The sequence below is a fragment of the Tamandua tetradactyla genome, chromosome 14 (genome assembly GCF_023851605.1).
Source record: "Tamandua tetradactyla isolate mTamTet1 chromosome 14, mTamTet1.pri, whole genome shotgun sequence".
In the NCBI taxonomy this organism is placed as follows: domain Eukaryota; kingdom Metazoa; phylum Chordata; class Mammalia; order Pilosa; family Myrmecophagidae; genus Tamandua; species Tamandua tetradactyla.
Window position 1 is genome coordinate 41674785 of NC_135340.1, and position 18813 is coordinate 41693597.

The 18813-nt window shown below is 34.9% G+C and overlaps 1 protein-coding gene and 1 pseudogene across 1 annotated transcript; both read right to left on the reverse strand.

Moving 5' to 3' along the window:
* Positions 1 to 1426: 1426 nt before the first annotated feature.
* On the reverse strand, positions 1427 to 3612 carry LOC143655370 (olfactory receptor 4K15-like; annotated as a pseudogene).
* A 7098-nt stretch (positions 3613 to 10710) lies between these two features.
* LOC143655371 (olfactory receptor 4K1-like) lies at positions 10711 to 18138 on the reverse strand. Its single transcript, XM_077126716.1, is given in 4 exon segments — positions 10711 to 11402; positions 11405 to 11674; positions 14296 to 14488; positions 18040 to 18138. Coding segments are annotated over 4 exon segments (1254 nt in total).
* Positions 18139 to 18813: the final 675 nt, after the last annotated feature.

An 18813-nucleotide genomic window follows, 5' to 3' on the forward strand; every position in this document is an offset into this window, starting at 1 on the left:
TGTAAGCACTGAGGCAAGAGAGAACAAAATTCCCTTCTTTTCCACATCTTGATTGCTTTCTTTGTGAAGCAGTATAGACCGGGCATTGTTTTAAGACCGATAAATTGTGTACCCGATCATTTAGGCCTTCCCTGATTCTTATTCTCCAGACTGCCTTTCTCTGATTTTCCAATGCTATTCCTCTGTGGTCCTTAATAAACTGACCAAGCCATCTCCCCCGTTTGGGAATTCATTGTTATTTGTACCTAAGAGCAGTTCTCTTTCCAAAGTTGATAACCAAGTAAAATGCTCAAGGCTTTGCCCATGAAAAGGATTTTCCCACACTAAGCTTATTTTAGGTCACCCAGAGTGGGGTTGCAATGCAAAAAGAACCTATTTTTTGGCAGGTACCAAGACAGAGAAAGACCTATCCATAAATCAAGACAGAACTCTTCTTGCTCTTTCAGCTCGTTATGGCAACTTACCCATGAGCTGATAAATTTGATCTGAAGGAAAAGTGATAATGCAACAAAATTAAGATTTGTGGGTCTACCTACCTGTCCATGTGGATTTCTTGTGCCTTTGGACCTTCTTCAGCCTGATCCCACATGTACCACTTTGCACCATATAATAGCTTGGTACTTTGATTGCTAGAAATTGTGACAAGTGTTGAGGAGTTCCAGTCACAAAATTACTTAGTAGCCCACAGTCAGGAACTCATTCCCTATTAAAGCCAAGTAGCATTCTGAGAACTGCTTTAAAATCAACAGGTAGTTCTCTGTTTCAGAATGCAGTCTTTTCTCCAGAATGATATGAATCAGCACTATCACTAAGCTATTTGGCCTTTGCTAGAGAATAAAAACAATGCTTTTATTCATCAATTTATTACCTCAATTTAATCGGGTGACCTTGTTCATAAGTGGAAGGACCTGAGCATAAGTGCCACTTTTGCTGGAGACTGGACTGAACACAGGGGCACCCTGAAAATTGGCAAAACTGTGAGTCACCCAATAACTGAGTCAGAAGAGTGTGTACAGAGTGCTCTATTGTGAAAGCAGGAGATTTAACATAGAAAGAGGCAAAGCAGTGCATGCACATATTGCTATTAACATTAAAAAAATATTTTTAAAAATAAGTACTTCCTTATTTACATTAGGATATAAATATTCTATTAATTGAGATCTGAACAGTACATTTTCCCCCATAGAAAACCCAACATACTTAAACTTTACAAATAAATGTCATATACTTCAAAGCCAATAACTCTTGATCTTAAAACTGTTTAGTTTTTATGAAAGAAGAAATAAAGCAAAATGGAAGAGAATGTTAAAATTGCTAAAATTTGTTGTGTGTTTTATTATCAACCTTACCATTTAATTTAAGCAAACATCACAGGGACCGATATTTAACAGTATAGAGGCAAAACTCAAGTAACAGTCTTTTAAATTTACTTTGCATCCAGGAAAAGAACATTTCTTATGACTGCAGAAACCTGGCCAGGCTTAAAATACCTGCTCTTCAGTTTTGACATAGCTGACTTCATCTCTTTGTTCCTTAGAGTATAGATGGCTGGGTTTAAAATGGGAGTAAAGATGGTGTAGAACACAGCAAGTACTTTGTCAACTGAATAACAACTGAAGGGCCACACATAGATGAAGATATATGGACCAAAGAATAATGTGACCACTGTGATGTGGGCGGTCAACATAGAGCGAGCCTTTGCCATGCTGGCAGAGGAGTGTTTCCTGACCGTGATAAGTATCACAGTGTAGGAAATGACCAGGAGGAGAAAGGAGCTCAAAGAAAGAAAGCCACTGTCTGCAACTATTAGCAGGCTGATAATATAAGTGTCTATGCAGGCCAGCTTGGACACTAAAGGGAGGTCACAGAAAAAGCTATCCTAATAAGGACCACAGAAAGGCAGGTTAACAGTAAATGCCAACTGGCTAGTAGTATGGATGAAACCAACACTCCAGGAAATGAGGACCAGAATAATACAAATTTGGCGGCTCATGATTGTCATGTAGTGGAGAGGTTTGAAAATAGCAACATAACGGTCATAGGCCATGGATACATGGATCACCCTTTCACTACCAGTGAAAAGATGCACAAAGAAAATCTGAGCCAGACAATTGTTAAACGAAATAGTCTTATGCTCTACAAGAAAGTCTACAATCATTTTGGGGGTTGCAAAGGAGGCAATACATATATCTATAAAAGAGAGGTTTGCAAGAAGAAAGTACATGGGGGTTTGAAGGTGGGCATCTGAGGTCACAGTGAGGATGATGAGAAAGTTTCCCATCAATATAGATAGGTAGAGTAGTGAAAATATTACAAACAAGAAATGCTGGAGCTCCCTAGAACTAGAGAGTCCCAACAACACAAATTCCATCACCCGAGAATGATTTATCTTTGGAGGGGATTTATCTTCAGTTACCTGAATAAGAAAGAAAGACAATAATCAATGATTTAAACATGAGTATGATTTCTCAATCCACCTCAGTCTTTAGGGTTTCTAATTCCTACTATTATATATGTGTCTTAGTTTATATGCATCATTATAAATTGTAAAGACAGTATAAAGTTCTATTAAAAAAGGAAGATTGGGATGAGTGAGGTTGGGAGGGGAGATGTTCAACAAATTGGTTCATCAAATTAAATGAATTTAAGGAATGAAGTCATCTAAAAAGAAAAAAAGAAATGTGAACTCCTACCATAGAGGAATAGAATTTCATAATCTTAATGTCAAACAAAAACTTAGACACAAAAGAGTAAGTACTATATGAATCTATTTAAACAAAATTAACAAATAAAGGAAATTAATCTATGGTGTTAAAATTCTAGATAGTGATTATCCTTGTACAAGTATTTAAATATCTCCTTTCCCATAGCACTGTGCTAGGAACTGCTGATAGTGGAGTTAGTTTCAATACTTGCTTGTTCTGCATGGATTATTCAGTAACAGTCACATTTTTTTCTTCATTTAGAGAAGATGATGGGCCCTCATTCTCCTGCATATTCCTTACTAAATGAATCATGAGTAACTTTATCATTTATTAAAAGGACTGTCTTTATAAACCCATAAAATTACTGTACTAACATAGAAACATAAAGCTATTGGAAGAAAAAAGAGTCTAGGTTAAAAGCACAGTTTTATCATTGGGAAGATACATGATATTGAGTGTGCAATGTAGCTTTTTAGAGCTCATTGTCTTTGAATACTAAGTATTGAGAATAATATTACCTTAAATTTTTTCAAAATATTTTTAAAGTTATGCAATTGAGAATGCTTTCATACATATTGATGACTATACATATGTAAACATTCTTTATAATGAATATTCATATCAAAATAAACCCTTTTCTGAAAATTATATCTGCTCAAATGGTGCAGTCTGACATGTAAGAATGAGTTTCCCATGAGTAGATGCTCAAGTAAAGGTCAATTTCTCATTTATTATAGTATTTTAGAGTAAATTAGTGAATGCATATAGGATTGTGCTAAGTGACCTTCTGGTCCCTTCCATTCTGAAATTCTGCCAAATAAATATGTCCCTAATAGTTTTGTCTGGGATATATATTATGAATAGCAAGTGAAATAAATTAAGCATGAGTATAACTTACTTGAGCCATGGAGCTCTACCAGTCCAAAAGTGCATCTTTCACAAGCCCTTCTGCTGTCACTAACCTATCCCTTACCCATTAAATCCAGGTCAGAAGTATATCAGTCACTGTGGAGAAAAATGATGGCTAGTGGATTTCAGAAGTATACTGAGAAAATGCTTTCATTTACATAAGATAAAATAGAAAGTATGGGGATATCTATAGCCTATAGTAATTGAATCTTAGAAATATTTATTTGTGACTTCTACCTCTTCTAAGAAAATACTGACTCTATCCTGAGGAAATGGGTCATAAGGAAATTTGTTTTTAAGGAAGGAAACAGGCCCAGGGTATCCTGTAGCCAAGATGGGCTGACTTCAAAGAAGTTTGACGGGGTTGGATGGAGTATCCCAGTGGAGTTCCCTGGAGCTGGAGAACACTTAAAGCAGTCAAGAATCTGAAAGAAAGAAAAGGAGCAGATCAAAGGGACGAAACAAAATCTCCTATTTCACAACTTGCATAGGATTTAGCCTAACTGTAGCAATATTGCTTCTCTTTACAATAGCCATAAACTAGATAATGACAACTCTCAAAGAAATCTAGAAATAAAAACCAATCATAACTCACTAAGGGTCACATGAAGATTGATTCCTGGCATTCATTCCAGTGTCAAGTAGAAAGGATTTACCCACATATGTAAGAAACTGCTATCTTACAACTTAACCTCATCAAACAGGCCCAGAAATATGATAGAAATTCATCTAGAAGTTAAAACAGTGTTTTCAAGGGGAAGCCTCAGCAACCACACCTACAATGTTTTCATATAAGTTTTTTATGATCAGAAAAAAAAATTTAGCAAGAATAATTTTTAGGAAGTATCACCAATGACAATGATTGGTATATGATTTGTGGTCTGTAAAAACAGTGATGTATCAGGAATGTCATGTCATTTTATCAAAGCCACATATAGGAATTATTAAGACTTCTCTCTTCATCTCACTTTCTCTCAATTTAAAGTATGATTTTCCCCCCTACTTCCTGGGGATGTGATGTACATGAATGCCATATAATTGAGTCAAACATTTTGAACAGTAACAAAATAATGAATTTTACCTTAATAATAATAAGATGCTAAAAATAGAAATCATATATGGAATACATGTGTTTTTCTCACAAGTAGTTAGATAGCCAAATAATTTGACTTTTATAATAAACTTATGTTAGAATCTTCTTGTCATTAATTAACAAGGTCAGTTCTAAATTAGAAGCCCAATCCAATAATAATGTCCAAAGATATTATGTATTATAGAGTATTAGCCTGGGATTTAGAAAATAACAGCTCTACTTCTCTAACTAAATTTTACAAATTTTAGACAAACCACATACTCTTCAAGGTTCTCAGTTTCACTTCCAAAGAAAAGATAAGAATAAGAATTACTTTTCCTAAATTGTCATATTCTGTTCTTTTCTGGCTTTAGAAAGCATGATCCAAGAAAAGCAAACTAACTCAGTGCTGAAAATAATTACAACAGGCTGCATTGAACTGAACAGTATATTCAATCAAATATTCAAACAGCTGGGTTTGCAAAGTATTATAGCCATCAATCACTTTTCAGAGTCCAATATTTTAGCAATAGTTAAATAGACAAAATGCACACAGAGTTTTCAAAATTTAAGTATGGGTTTTGATGATAATTGCCTATGTGCCCTCTGGTCTGACTGAATCTGGAGGCTAGAATGGACTGGCTGCTTTCTTGTCCCTGCCTTGTAATATCTTCTACCTGGAGCAAAATTCTTCAGAATGCATTGGGTGGGGGCAAAGAAAGAGCACCCATGTACTTCCAGACTTCAGTTTTCACTCTTTTCAACTGTCATTGTCCTCAGTATATAGAAAAAAGAAAAAACATCACTATAATTAAAAGCTAATTAGGGACTTGACACCACAAATTATAGTGTAAATTGTAGTGACCAAGAGACCCAGAGGAGGCAGCAGAAATTTCCTTCATTAGGGATAATTACATGAGTGATTTTGTTTGGAGCTGTTCACAAGACATAGTGCATTACCTTGAAGATTTTACAAATGGACAAAGCAGTAGAAGTATATAAATGCATTGCTCTGTTGAGAAAGATATTACGTGGTAGAAATAAAGATAGAAGAATGAATAATTTCGCTGAGTAGGCATTCTGGTTCAGGAGCACTTTAGAACAGCATCATTGGAAGTGTCAAAAATTGACGTGGATTGAGACCTGGGTTTGGTTCTCAGCCCATGAACTTCTGAAAACAAACAAAAAAATCAACAAATGGTGCTGCAATAACAGGATAGTCATAAAAAGAATGAAAAGTCATCTCCACCATACAGTATACAAAAAAACTTGATGTGGATTAATTATACAAGTATACAAAATTTCTTCCATGAACTAGAACAAATGTATATCACTATTACCAGTGTAAATAATAGGGTGATATGTGGGAAAATACTAATGGAAACTGAAGGCTATAGTGAACAGTTACTGAACATTCTTTCATCAATCATAACAAAGGTACTATACTAAAACTAAGCATCAATAACAGGGGGGTATAAGGAGTATGGGAATTTTTTTTCCCAGAACAATGAGAATGCTCTCAAATTGGTTGTAGTGAATATACCAAGAGTCACTGATTGTATACTCCAAAAGGTTTTATGGTGTGTGACTGTATGGTCTGTTTAAAAACAGAGCCAATGAGCCCTCAATTTGGGGGTTTGTTCATATGAACCTTATTCCTGCAAAACAGAGGCTAAGCCTACTTAAAATTAAGCCCAAGAGACACCCCTAGAGAAACTCTTTTGTTGCTCAGATATGGTCTCTCTCAGCTAACATGACAAGTAGACTCACTGCCCTTCCCCTCTCTATGTGGAACATGACTTCCAGGAGTGTGGACCTTCCTGAAAATGTGGGACAGAAATCCTAGAATGAGCTGGAACTCAGCATCAAGGGATTGAGTAAACCTTCTAGACCAAAAGGAGGAAGAGTAAAATGAGACAAAACAATGTGTCAATGGCTGAGAGATTCCAAACAGAGTCGAGAGGTTATCCTGGAGGTTATTCTTATGCATTGTGTTTGCTTGAAACGATGTATGTCCCCTAGAAAAGCCATGTTTCAAAATCCCATTTCATAAAGGCATAATAATCCCTATTCAATATTGTATGTTTGAAACTGTAATCAGATCATCTCCCTGGAGATGTGATTTAATCAAGAGTGGTTGTTAAAGTGGATTAGCTGGAGGCATGTCTCCAACCATTTGGGTGGGTCTTGATAAATTTCTGGAATCCTATTAAAGAGGAAACATTTTGGAGAATGAGATTCAGAGAGAGCAGAGAACGGTGTAACACCAGGAAGCAGAGAGTCCATGAGCCAGCAACCTTTGGAGATGAAGAAGGAAAACACCTCCCAGGGAGCTTCATGAAACAGAAAGCCAGGAGAGAAAGCTAGCAGATGACACTGTGTTTGTCAAGTGCCCTTCCAGATGAGAGAGGAACCCTGACCATGTTCACCATCTGCCTTCTCACTTGAGAGAGAAACCCTGACCTTCATTGGCCCTCTTGAACTAAGGTATCTTTCTCTGGATGGATACCTTTGATTGGACATTTCTATAGGTTTGTTTTAGTTGGGACATTTACTTGGCCTTAGAACTGTAAACTAGCAACTCATTAAATTCCCTTTTTTAAAAGCCATTCTGTTTCTGGCATATTGCATCCCAGCAGCTGGCAAACTAGAACATGCATTATATAGGTATCACCTATATCAGATCGATTAGGGATCCATTCAACGAATTGAACTTTAAAGTCCTTTTGAATCATATATGCTATAAACCACTGCCTCCCCTAATCCAAGTTTAGCATTGTGTTTATTGCTATTACTTATTTTCCTTTTGGACTGGACTTCCAGATATGTAGAGTGGATAACAGTATCATCCCCAAGTATCTTTATGCTACCTGTGCCCTGATAGTGAAGTTTTCAGGCAAAGACACTTTTTATTCTTAGTTGGCTAAATGTTTTTTTTCCAACAATGATTGTTGATTACTATCCATTCATTTTTACTTCTTGAAATAATTATGTATTTTCTCTCTTTAAATTAATCAGGTGAATTATATTTAATGGTTAACATGTGTACCAGTTTGAAATTATTAAGTACCCCAGAAAAGTATAAAATAATTTTTGACAAAGCAGAGCCCCCGTATTTCTAAAACTTCAGTACCATTTAATACTTTCCTTTCATTTTATTCATTATCAATCTGAAAGTGAAAAATAACATTTATTTATTGATTAGATTTAAATGCTTATTTTCTGTTGGCTTTAATTGCTCTTTTTTTTACTTTTAGTATTTGTATATTTTTCTTTGAATTTACTTCTCATGATATTTCACATTAGACTTAAGAAATAATGAAATTACTTTGTCAATTGAATGCTAAATTCTATAAGCCAATTGGAGAACAAATGATAGCTCTGGATTAGAGATTTCAACATCAGTAAGGTTTGATTTTTACCTGATTAGGGATATTAAAACACAAAAAGTAAGAGAAGACTCAGTCCTGAATATATGGAAAAATAAGAGAGAGAGAGTCACTAAGACAAATACAGAGCCCATCCCCAAATTGTTCAGTTGGGAATTTCCTCTCAGGTTACCAGTTTGATGATCTCACACATGTCAATTAGTTAATCAAAACTTTTAATTTTGACAAAGATTCACCAAAAACACCTACAAATAATTTGGCTTCTTTTCTAAGCACAATGCTACGATCATTTGTTTTTGTTTCACAATTATAATATTCACTGTAATTTGAAAATTTTCTTTTTCAGGTTTCTTGAAAATATAAACAAGCTGGAGTTTCTTTAGGTATATACCTCAGCCAGAATTTGAACTGCAGCAAATTCATTCAGTTACTGTCAAGTTATGACATATCCTGTTGGTTGGCCAAATAAGTGTCCTCACCTGAAAATAACTTTCTAGAACCCTCACACAGAGGTAGCCCCTTTTCATTAGAAATTTACATTGATTCTGATTCCTTAATATGGGCTGTCATTTTCATGAAACCATACCTCTTCCTTACACTCTTTCATATATTTGCAGTGTCTGGCATAAATTAAGAAAGGAAAAAAAATTGCTGAAATACATTGAGCCACATTGTGTTGAAGAGATTGAATTGTATCACAATGAGATTATTAACACAATATATATGATTAAGAATTAATATAATATACTTCATTACCTAATCATTTATGAACTTGTTTATTAGTCAAGTAATCGGTTTGAAATCTTTTCCTTAACAGGGCACTATGATCTTTGCCTCTTTATGTAAAACCTGTCATTGCCCAGTACAGTGTTATTTGTACAGCACATTGTTAATTAATGAGTTCATTAAAGTGTAATCCAAGAAATAAGACTTACATATGGATATCTAAATGTGAAAACAAGATCAAAATTCTATGGAACCCATTGAACCACATAAAATTCTGAGAATCAGTGATGGACAATCTAGTTTTCCATTGGCTTTCTAACCCATTACATGCCTCATTTATATGAAAAGACAACTTAACTTACCTGAAAATCAATGTTTTGGGTATTATATCATCTTTATGGCACTTACTAGATGTAATTACTTGTTAAACTTTTGGAACATTGACAATCCATAGTTAGAAATAAAAGAATATTTGCCTTAGGAATTTATAATACAAAATCACATCTTCATTTCAGCAACTATATTAAAGTTGAATTGAAATTATGTATGTAATTATACTAAAATTATGATAGTACTCTTACACCCTCTGCGAGACATGTTATAGCATTGATATGAAAATTCTCTTTATTTTTTATAATAAACCTTCTGTTAGTTGCACTTCACTGTAGTAAATCTGAACTGTCAGTGATATTTGCATGAAATAAATCATCCAGTGATGAGAGTGAGAGATTTTGTGATTGATAAGTAATCAAATAATCGTATACTTGTCCTTCTTCTCTTATTCTTCCCAATATTTGGTAGGTGTTTCTGAATTTTCACTTAAAATTTGAGAAAAAGAAAGAGAATGGAATATATTTTTTAATTCTAAGGTATACGCTTTTGCAACTAATTTAAAATTGCCCTCCCAAATAAAATTAACCAAACAAAATCACTGACAGTTGAGATTTACTGCAGTGAAGTGCAACTAACAGAAGGTTTATTATAAAAAATAAAGAGAATTTTCATATCAATGCCATAACATGTCTCGCAGAGGGTGTAAGAGTACTATCATAATTTTACTAAGAATTATATTTTCTGATGTCATGTACTGTTTCAAAGCCAGAAGAACAATTCTCAGCCTCATGATTGCTATTACAACATCTTATATCTTTAAAATTAAGCACAAATGGTAAATGTAATAAGGGTTTGATTTTATAAACATAATGCATATTTATGGATTTGAAAATGTTGGAGTTATTTGTAGAACCCAAACTAGTTGCTTATGAGCTATAAGTGATAAACACAGAGAAGCATTCATTTTTTTTTTAACATGGTCAGGCTCCGGGAATCGAACCCAGGTCCTCTGGCATAGCAGGCAAGAGTTCTTCCCACTGAGCCACCATGGCCCACCCAGCATTCATTTGTAAAGACTTCATATCACCTATCATGAAAATGCAGATTCTGTTTTTAATTCAAATAATGCAAATTTTTTCTCTGTGCTACTCCAGTTGAATCAGATAAGTTAGCAAATTGCTTAATGGGAGCTCATTTAAAAATGCTTCAAGAGGGGTAGGCCACTGTGACTCAGCAGGCAGAGTTCTTTCCTGTCCTGCTGGAGACCTGAGTTCAATTTCTGGTGGCTGCCAATGCAAAAAAAATAATAATAAAAATGATGCCTTCATGAATGGGAAAGAATCCTTAGATGTTTAACATATGTAATTGCCATGTTTCAGAGAAGATAAGGAAGCCAAAAATATAGGAATTGGCATCATAATAATGAGATACCACTGTATTTAGCAAAGCTAGATCACCACTTTTAAGTCTTCTAAAAGCAAAAAACTAATTGTGATAGAAAAACAAGGATAACAATCTTACATGGTCTCTACAAAAGACTGAGAAGCAGAGATTTGTGTTGCTTATTCACAGTTGTCTAAAAGAGCTGCTTGGAATCCATGTGTCGGTTCCTTAACTTCCTCATAGCTTCTTTGACATCTTTATTCTGCAGTGTGTAAATGATGGGGTTAAGGAAAGGAGTGAACACAGTAAAAAATACGGAGATGAATTTATCAATTGGGAAGCTCTCAAAGGGCCAAATATATATGAAAATCAATTGGCCAAAGAACAGAACTACAACAATGATGTGGGCAGAGAGGGTGGAGGGTGCCTTGGACATCCCACCAAAGGCTTGGTGATGGACAGTAGCAAGGATGATAGTGTAAGAAATGAAGAAAATAAGGAAACAGATAAGTGAGAGCAGGCCACTGTTGGTGAGCACCAGGATCTCCAAAACATAAGTGTCTAAGCAAGCAAGCTTGATGACAAGCAGGAGGTCACAAAAGAAATTGTCTACCTTGTTGGGTCCACAAAAAGGCAGATCAACTGTAAGTACCAGGTGGCTGCCTGAGCACACAGTGCCAATGGCCCAGGACACCCCTATCAAAATGGCACACACCTTTTGACTCATGATGGTCATATAGTGCAGAGGTTTGCAAATATCAATGTATGTGTCATAGGCCATGACAACAAGAAGCACCATCTCAGTACCACCAAAGACATGCAAGAAAAATATTTGTGACTTGCAGCCCTGGAAGGTGATGGTCTTGTGCTCATTGAGGAATCTGAAATCATCTTGAGGGTCACAAATGTGGCCTGGCACACATCAATGAAGGAGAGATTACTAAGGAGAAAGTACATTGGGGAGTGCAAGTGAGAGTTGGTAATTACTGTGAGGATGATAAGAACGTTTCCCAGCACAGCAGCTCCATAACACAAAAGGAAGAGAAAGAAAAGGAACAGTTGGAGTTCCCAAGAGCTAGACAAGCCCAGCAAAATGAATTCAGTTACAACTAACTTATTTCTCCATTTGTTAGCTGAATCTGGACTGCTGAAGTTATCTGGAAGGAACAAAAATAATTGAAAAGGATAAGGATAAGCCCTTCATCTTTTATGCAAATGAAATAGATGCTTCAATTTCAAAACCATAAAGATAACATGTAACAATTATATTAGACAATATGTACATGCATTAATGTTAGGAAATAGATATTTCTCTATGGTTGTTTGGACAGTAACATGAGTTACTGAATTGAGTAACATTACATATAAACTGGTTACTTAACCAGAAAGCTGAGAACTGTTCTAGATTCTTTCCTTTCACAGCCATGCACAATCACCAAGCCCTGTGGTTCCACCTCATTTATCTCTCATTGTTAGACTCTTGCTTTTTTTTCCCTCTTTTGCTGCCATCATCAACTCTTCTACTGGATAGATGCAATAGGTTAAAAGCTGGTCTTCTTGTCCTACTATACCCCTGACGTTTTTAAACAAAAAGCACTCCTCTTCCCCCATGATGAATTCTTTTTACTTTTTGATTTATGTATTGGCTAACTAGATAGAGATAGACAGACAGATAGAAAGATAGATAGATACATGGATAAGTGGATAGACAAATAAATACATTTATGTATTTAATATATAAGTCAATATAGAAAAAGAGAAGATTATGGAAAGCTGTATTTGTTATATGTTCTAAAAAGTTTAAGGCATAAGTGTGAAAATTCTCCATAGTTCAAAAGTCTCAAATTCGGTACTTACACATTCAGATTGTGAACAGTAAAAATTGATTCTAGCAACTTTTAAAAATCTTGGAAGAAGAGGAAATTTAGTCCAAGTGCAAAGAAATGGAAATCAGCACAATTATTTTGGTTAAAGATATGATAAAGGAGTGGGATAAGGCCATGTATTTGAGGTACCTGCAGTGATAAAAATAGAGAGAAATTAATTTGAAACAAGTTAAGCTAGCACAAGCAAGAGATTGCACTCACTTTTTCTTTATTAGAACAATTTAGATATTACAGTAGTGAGTTAGATGGCTTAGAAGCAAAAGAAGTAGTTTCCTAGAACCTTGGATGCCTACATTCTTTTTAATAAGAAATGGCTCTTTTAGTTTCATAGTTACAATTTCTATCTTTCTCAGTACAATTTCCCTTTATAGCAGTTGTATGTAATACTGTTTGATCTGTCCAGCTACCTGCTCTTCAAAGATGAGACTGTATACAAATTTTAATTAGCATCATGTATTTTCTAATTAAATTCATATTTGATCTACTTATCTTTGCTGAGGCCTTCATGAATTCTTCATTCTCTGATTAGAATTAGTGCCATAATAACAATATTATTGGCAATATTATTTTCCAAATACTACTGAATAGTCACTGATGTAACTAATTTATCTAGAAATATATATTGTACACCTGCTCTGCTCCCAGCACTATTATAGACCCTAGATACAAAGCAATAAGCAAGAGTGGGAAACTTCTCAATGGTCACGTAGCTTACAGTCTAAGAAGGGGAAGCAGGCTGGAAGTGGCAATTAACAAATAAATAAGTAAAATGCATATATATATACTATGTTAATGATAAGTACGAAGGAGAAAATAAAGCAAGCAAAAGGGTATAGACTATACCTGGGTGGTCAGAAAAAGCCTCAATAAGCAGATATATTTCAGCAAAGATGGAGGAAAATGAAGAATAAGGCATGAGAATATCCATTTCAGAAAAAAGGAATATCAGGCAAATTCAATAGCCCTGTAGCTTATTTATGTGAAATAAATGTTCTTTTGGGAAACATCACAATATTGGGGCAGGTTTATTGGAGATTAAATGGATGGAAAATCTAGCTTTTAATTTTATTACAGACTTAACAGATGTATAATTGAATTTTCTGAATATTATTTTGCTTCATGGGCTTAGCTATGTTGATAATGTAGAAAACTATAAATTCAATCTTAAAATGAGTACTCATAAATATTTATTTTTTGGAATGAAATATGCATATATAGTTGTTTTGAAAGTCCTGTAATTTCATGAAAATATATTATTTTACTTTAATAATTTAACATAAAGTTGAAATGATCTACAATTTCCAGGAAGAGTCCTTTGAAATGAAATAGATGACCAGTTCTCCCAAGCTGAGAGGAATCCCCTATGTGTCTATAGTGACAGTCAATGACAGTTAGTTGAGGTATGTTATTTATCCATGGCATAATTTTAAATATTGAGGCCTTTAAAAAATTTGTTCATTACTTTTTATGGTAAGATCTCATAGAATACTATGCTTTTTAAAGTGCCATGCTTTGTTGGAGTTTTGTGCATACATCCTGAAAAGAATTAGAAAAGTAGTAAATGCATAAAATCAAAAATTTTCTGTCTGAAACTGATCTGCCTTGTCTACAATTATTTTTCATTGAATTGACTTTTTTGTTTTATTCAGAATTACTCTAAAAACATTCAAAAATCAGTTTCCCTTATTAGGACAAAATATGAGCTTTATTCAAAGTTGTGATCACCCAGTCTTCATGGAAAGGTGATGACTAAAAATTTTCACAGTATACTACAATGTAAACAGCATAATACTGAAGATCAGAAGAGCTGAGTTACTTTGCTTCACTACTTACTTTTTATGATACTGTTTTTCTTTCATTTATTCAGCTTTTTTAGCACCTCCTATGACTACGTTCCAAGCACTTTGTAGGCCTAAGGATGTAACAGTGACCAAAATCAACAGTATTCAAGTCCTTGTGTAATTCATCACGACTCTCTGATCTTTGGATTCCTTCTCTGTAATACATTTGAAACATAAAAGAAGGCTTTGCTTTCTCACAATTATAAATACTAGGAGCATAATTCTGGCTTTGGTTCCCAGTTTCCTATAATGGCATACATTTGAAAGAGCTGTGAAAAGAAATAGTGTTATATGGATTTTTGTTGCCTTAGCACACTGTCGCAACTGAAAATCACATAATAATAAACTTTTATCACCACACAGGCAAAGCCAATCTAATTGGAAAACTATATGCTTCTGAACAGATTCACAATCTGTAGAACTTAAAAGACAAAAATTAAAATTAAAATGAGATAACATTAAAAGGAATTTTTTCTATAATAAACTTACAATGTGTTGAAATGATGAGATGGAAATTTGACAAAAATAAAATTAAGCCAAGTAGGATTACTGACAACTACCTGTACGAAATTCTAGTCTTTAAAATTTTTTACCTGTCATCTGTAAAAGAAGGAAACTGTGAACCAAAGGTAGAACTATGCTCCTAGTAGTTATAATTGTGACAAAGGAAGACTTCATTGATGTTTCATAATGGAAATCTACCTCAGATTTCAAATACGGAGTTAAATGGTTATTGCCCTGAGTTGGACATCAGGGAATCCTTGGAATAGTCTTTTTTGGTCACTATTTTGGAAAGCAATTTCTTGTTTCTACCTAACCAAGAGAGCTAACCCTGAATATGAAACTATCCTTTCAATTAAAGCATAAAATATCTTTCCTATGTAGTACTTTCAGGACTTGGAAATTGATCAGATAGAGGTGTGCAGCATGAAAAGAATCAATAAGAGATATGGAAGAGAAGAGAAATAGTTTGGCAATAAAGATAACTATATTTATATGATGAAACTGACCTCTTATCTCTTCATAATTCATCAGACTGGGTAAAGGCTTTTGTATATGAAGTACTTGATTTAGTTGCTTTGCATCAATTACATGAATATATATATATATCTACATCTATCTATATATATATATATGTCTGCAGATAGATAGATAATCACATATATATATATCACTGTGATGAAAAAGAATATAAAATAATGAAAGCTAGAAAAGGTCCTCAAGGGGAAGAAAAGGTCAAATTACATCAGTCTATATTTGTCAAATGCTGGGTGGAAAAGGCTTCTGCTACTCGTAATTAAAAAGCCAGCATTTTCTGATACACTTTTATGCAAAGCCTGTGGTAAACATTTCAGGCATTATCTCATGTATCTTTAAAAATACTATGAAGGAGGTATTATTATCTTAAATTTACAGTAAAAAAAAAACTGCGTCTTAGCTGTAAAGTCATTGTCACGAAGCCACACTGACAATAAATGGAAATTTGCATGCATAAACACATATTTCATTATAATTTGCTTAACTGAGAACCTATATCTTAGCTGAAGAAGTCTACTCATTCATTAAAATGACAATTTTGTGTCTTATGCTAGCCTCTAGCATCATCTCAGGTCTTTCTGGACTAAATAATATGCTCACCTTTATCTGAGTCTCTCAATCAATCACTTTTGTTGGTGATGATAAAGTCTAGACATAGCTTGACATTACTTTTGCAGATTTTAGAATCTCACACACAAGTTCCAGGTTCTGATGTTTAAAGACATTGCTCGTCTTAAACGTGGTAACAATTTTAAGATGGTGAAAAATTTTAACAGCATTCCTTTAACATTGGGGAGGTAACATCTCTTTTAAATATTTTCTTGAGGTTATAAATTCTGCATGCCTGTTCTGAGAAATTCCAAGAGAGAGGCACAGCCTAGAAAACAGAATCCTCCAATATCCAATTAAAAAAAACATTGAGTCCAAAGCCCACAAAAAAAATACTTGACTAACATATCACATCCCTCAAATCCACAGGTAACCAATCTGATGAACTGCAAGAACCAAATAAAGAACTTCCTTTATGAAGTGAAGTCATCTTGCTATGGGAGTTGTTAATGAAATTTTGGTTGCTTTTTCTAAACACATGATGATAAGAACTTTAAATCATTGGTTTTCAATTGCAAGGGAAGGTATATATCACAAGGGGAAATTTAGTAACTCAGAAGCTTGCAACATCTATATGTTCTCTCATTTAATAATCTGTTTTCCTCCATGTTCCTTGTTCCATTAGTCTAAAGTAACCATGCCAGTAAGTACTAGCCTGAAGGAAACCAAATCAGAAGAAATAAAAACCTAACATTGGGCCTAACAAAATTAGAACTCTTCTTTATGTCTTCCTTTTCATAGTGATATTTATGATTTTAAAAAGTGTTTAAAATTCCTCACTAGATAATATTCTCATAAAAGCATGCCATATTTTGATGGTATCAACCTCATTACCCTTAATCTGGATTCCTTCCACTTTCTTCATTTTAAGATTTTGATTTCTTTTTTCTCTAATGTAGACTAAACTCTGCCTCATTTACACCCAAATTTCTTAGAGACATAATTGCAGCACAGTCCTCATCTCTTCACCCCATTCACATTTTTTGGTGTTTTTTCATTCACTTGCTCCATTTTCAAGACATTTCTTTTATAAAGTGTTCCTGAAAAGCTGTAAATAAACTAAAATCTACCATAAGGAAATGCAAATTTTCAGCCATTGTTTCATTGAAAATTTACTCTGCTCCTCTCTGTCTCCCCTCTCCTTCTGGCATTCCTATCACAAAAATGTCAGTGGACTTTACAAAGTCCCTCATATCATTGAGAATTTGTCCATTTTAATTTGTTCTTTGTCTCTTCATTCTTTGTTCTTCATTCAGTTTTCTTCATTCTTCAATCCTGTTCTTAGGACTAAATTATCTCTAACTATCTGTATTCAAATTCACTGATTCTTTCTTCTACCAGCTCAAATCTGCTGTAGAGCCCCTCTGGTGAAATTTTCATTTCAGTAATTGTAATTTTCAAATCCAAAATTTTAGTATGCTACTTTTAAAATAATGTCTCTCTTTATTGATATTTTCTGTTGGATGTGATATTATCTTCCTTACTTATTTAGCAATGATTGCCTTTAGTTCTTTGAACATATTTATAATCACAATTTTGAAGACCTTGTCTATTATATCTGACATCTGATGGCTACACAGGCAGCTTTGTTGCCTGTTTTTTTTCCTAATGTATTGGTCATAAATTGGTTCTTTGCATGCCTTATCATTTTTGTTGGATAGTGCATATTTCAGATAATATATTGCAACAATTCTGAGTACTGATCTCTTCCCACACCCCATGGCTTGTTATTTACTTAGTGGTTAAGGGATTGTTTAGATTTATTTTAATGGAGTCTATGATGTTCTCCCTTATCCCATCTCCACCACAGTTAAGTCACTGATGTTACTCCTACTGGGGCCAGCAAAGTCTTTGACATGGCACAGTCACCCTGGGATTTGGCAAAGCTCTTTTTAACTGTCTGTTTTCCAGACTCCACAAATTTGTTAATGTTCAATAATTGCCAGCAAACTGCTCTGATCTTTCCATCAATGTCCTGAAGCTTCAGAGACTGAACCATCAAATTCAGGCATCTGGAGGCCAGTGTGTGAGATTTGTTTTGATCCCAAGAAGTAACTCCCAGGTGTCCCCATCCCAGATTCTCTCAGGTAAACCATCCTGACTACAGTTTAGTATCTATGTCCAATGGCACCATTAATCTTCTCCCACCTGCATTTCACTACAACCTCCACTGGTTTTAAGAATTCCCTGAAACTTGAACTCTGTTGCAAATGAAGACAATTTCTCCTGGAAGAGATTAGGAGCCATCTTCATTATGGCCTGCTTCTCCCCTCAGACATAATATCAAACCAGGCTCTGGAGCTGGAGGTGAGGATAATGGTGCACTTCTCTCTGAGTGCTATCCCTGTCCTAGGACCTGAGTGCTAAGTGAAATGTTTAGGGGTGGAGTGTGGGGAAGTAGCCTCAGGTCTTCTTGACTCCTATGTAGTGGAACCACCTCCTTCTAAGCCAGAACAATGGTGATCAGGGTCCTAGTTTTCTCTGTGACACCTGAACCTAGAGCAGAGCCCCTATTCCACCAGCAAGGTGTAAGAAGGGAGCACCAGCCACTTGGTTACACTAGCCCTGAACTTAACATCAGCAACCAGATGCTGGGGGCAGGATATGAAATAATGATATCCTGCTCTTCCCTACAAAATAGCCCTGAGATGGAAGTTTTTGGAGATTACATTCTCAGATTGTTTCTGCTCTGAGTCCCTGTTGGCTGATTCCCCTAGGCCATATTACACAGGCCTCTTTGCCATCTGCCTTGTATTGGGTTGAAAAGTGGAAGGTACTGATAGGAGACATGAGAGAAGGAGGTGAGAGGTCCAGATATTTTTTTTCCATTTTGCCTCCCTTCCTCATTGCTAAGATTCTGGTAGTAATTTCATTCTTGACTACAAGATCTTGCAGCATCCTTCATGACTCCAGTTCTCTACC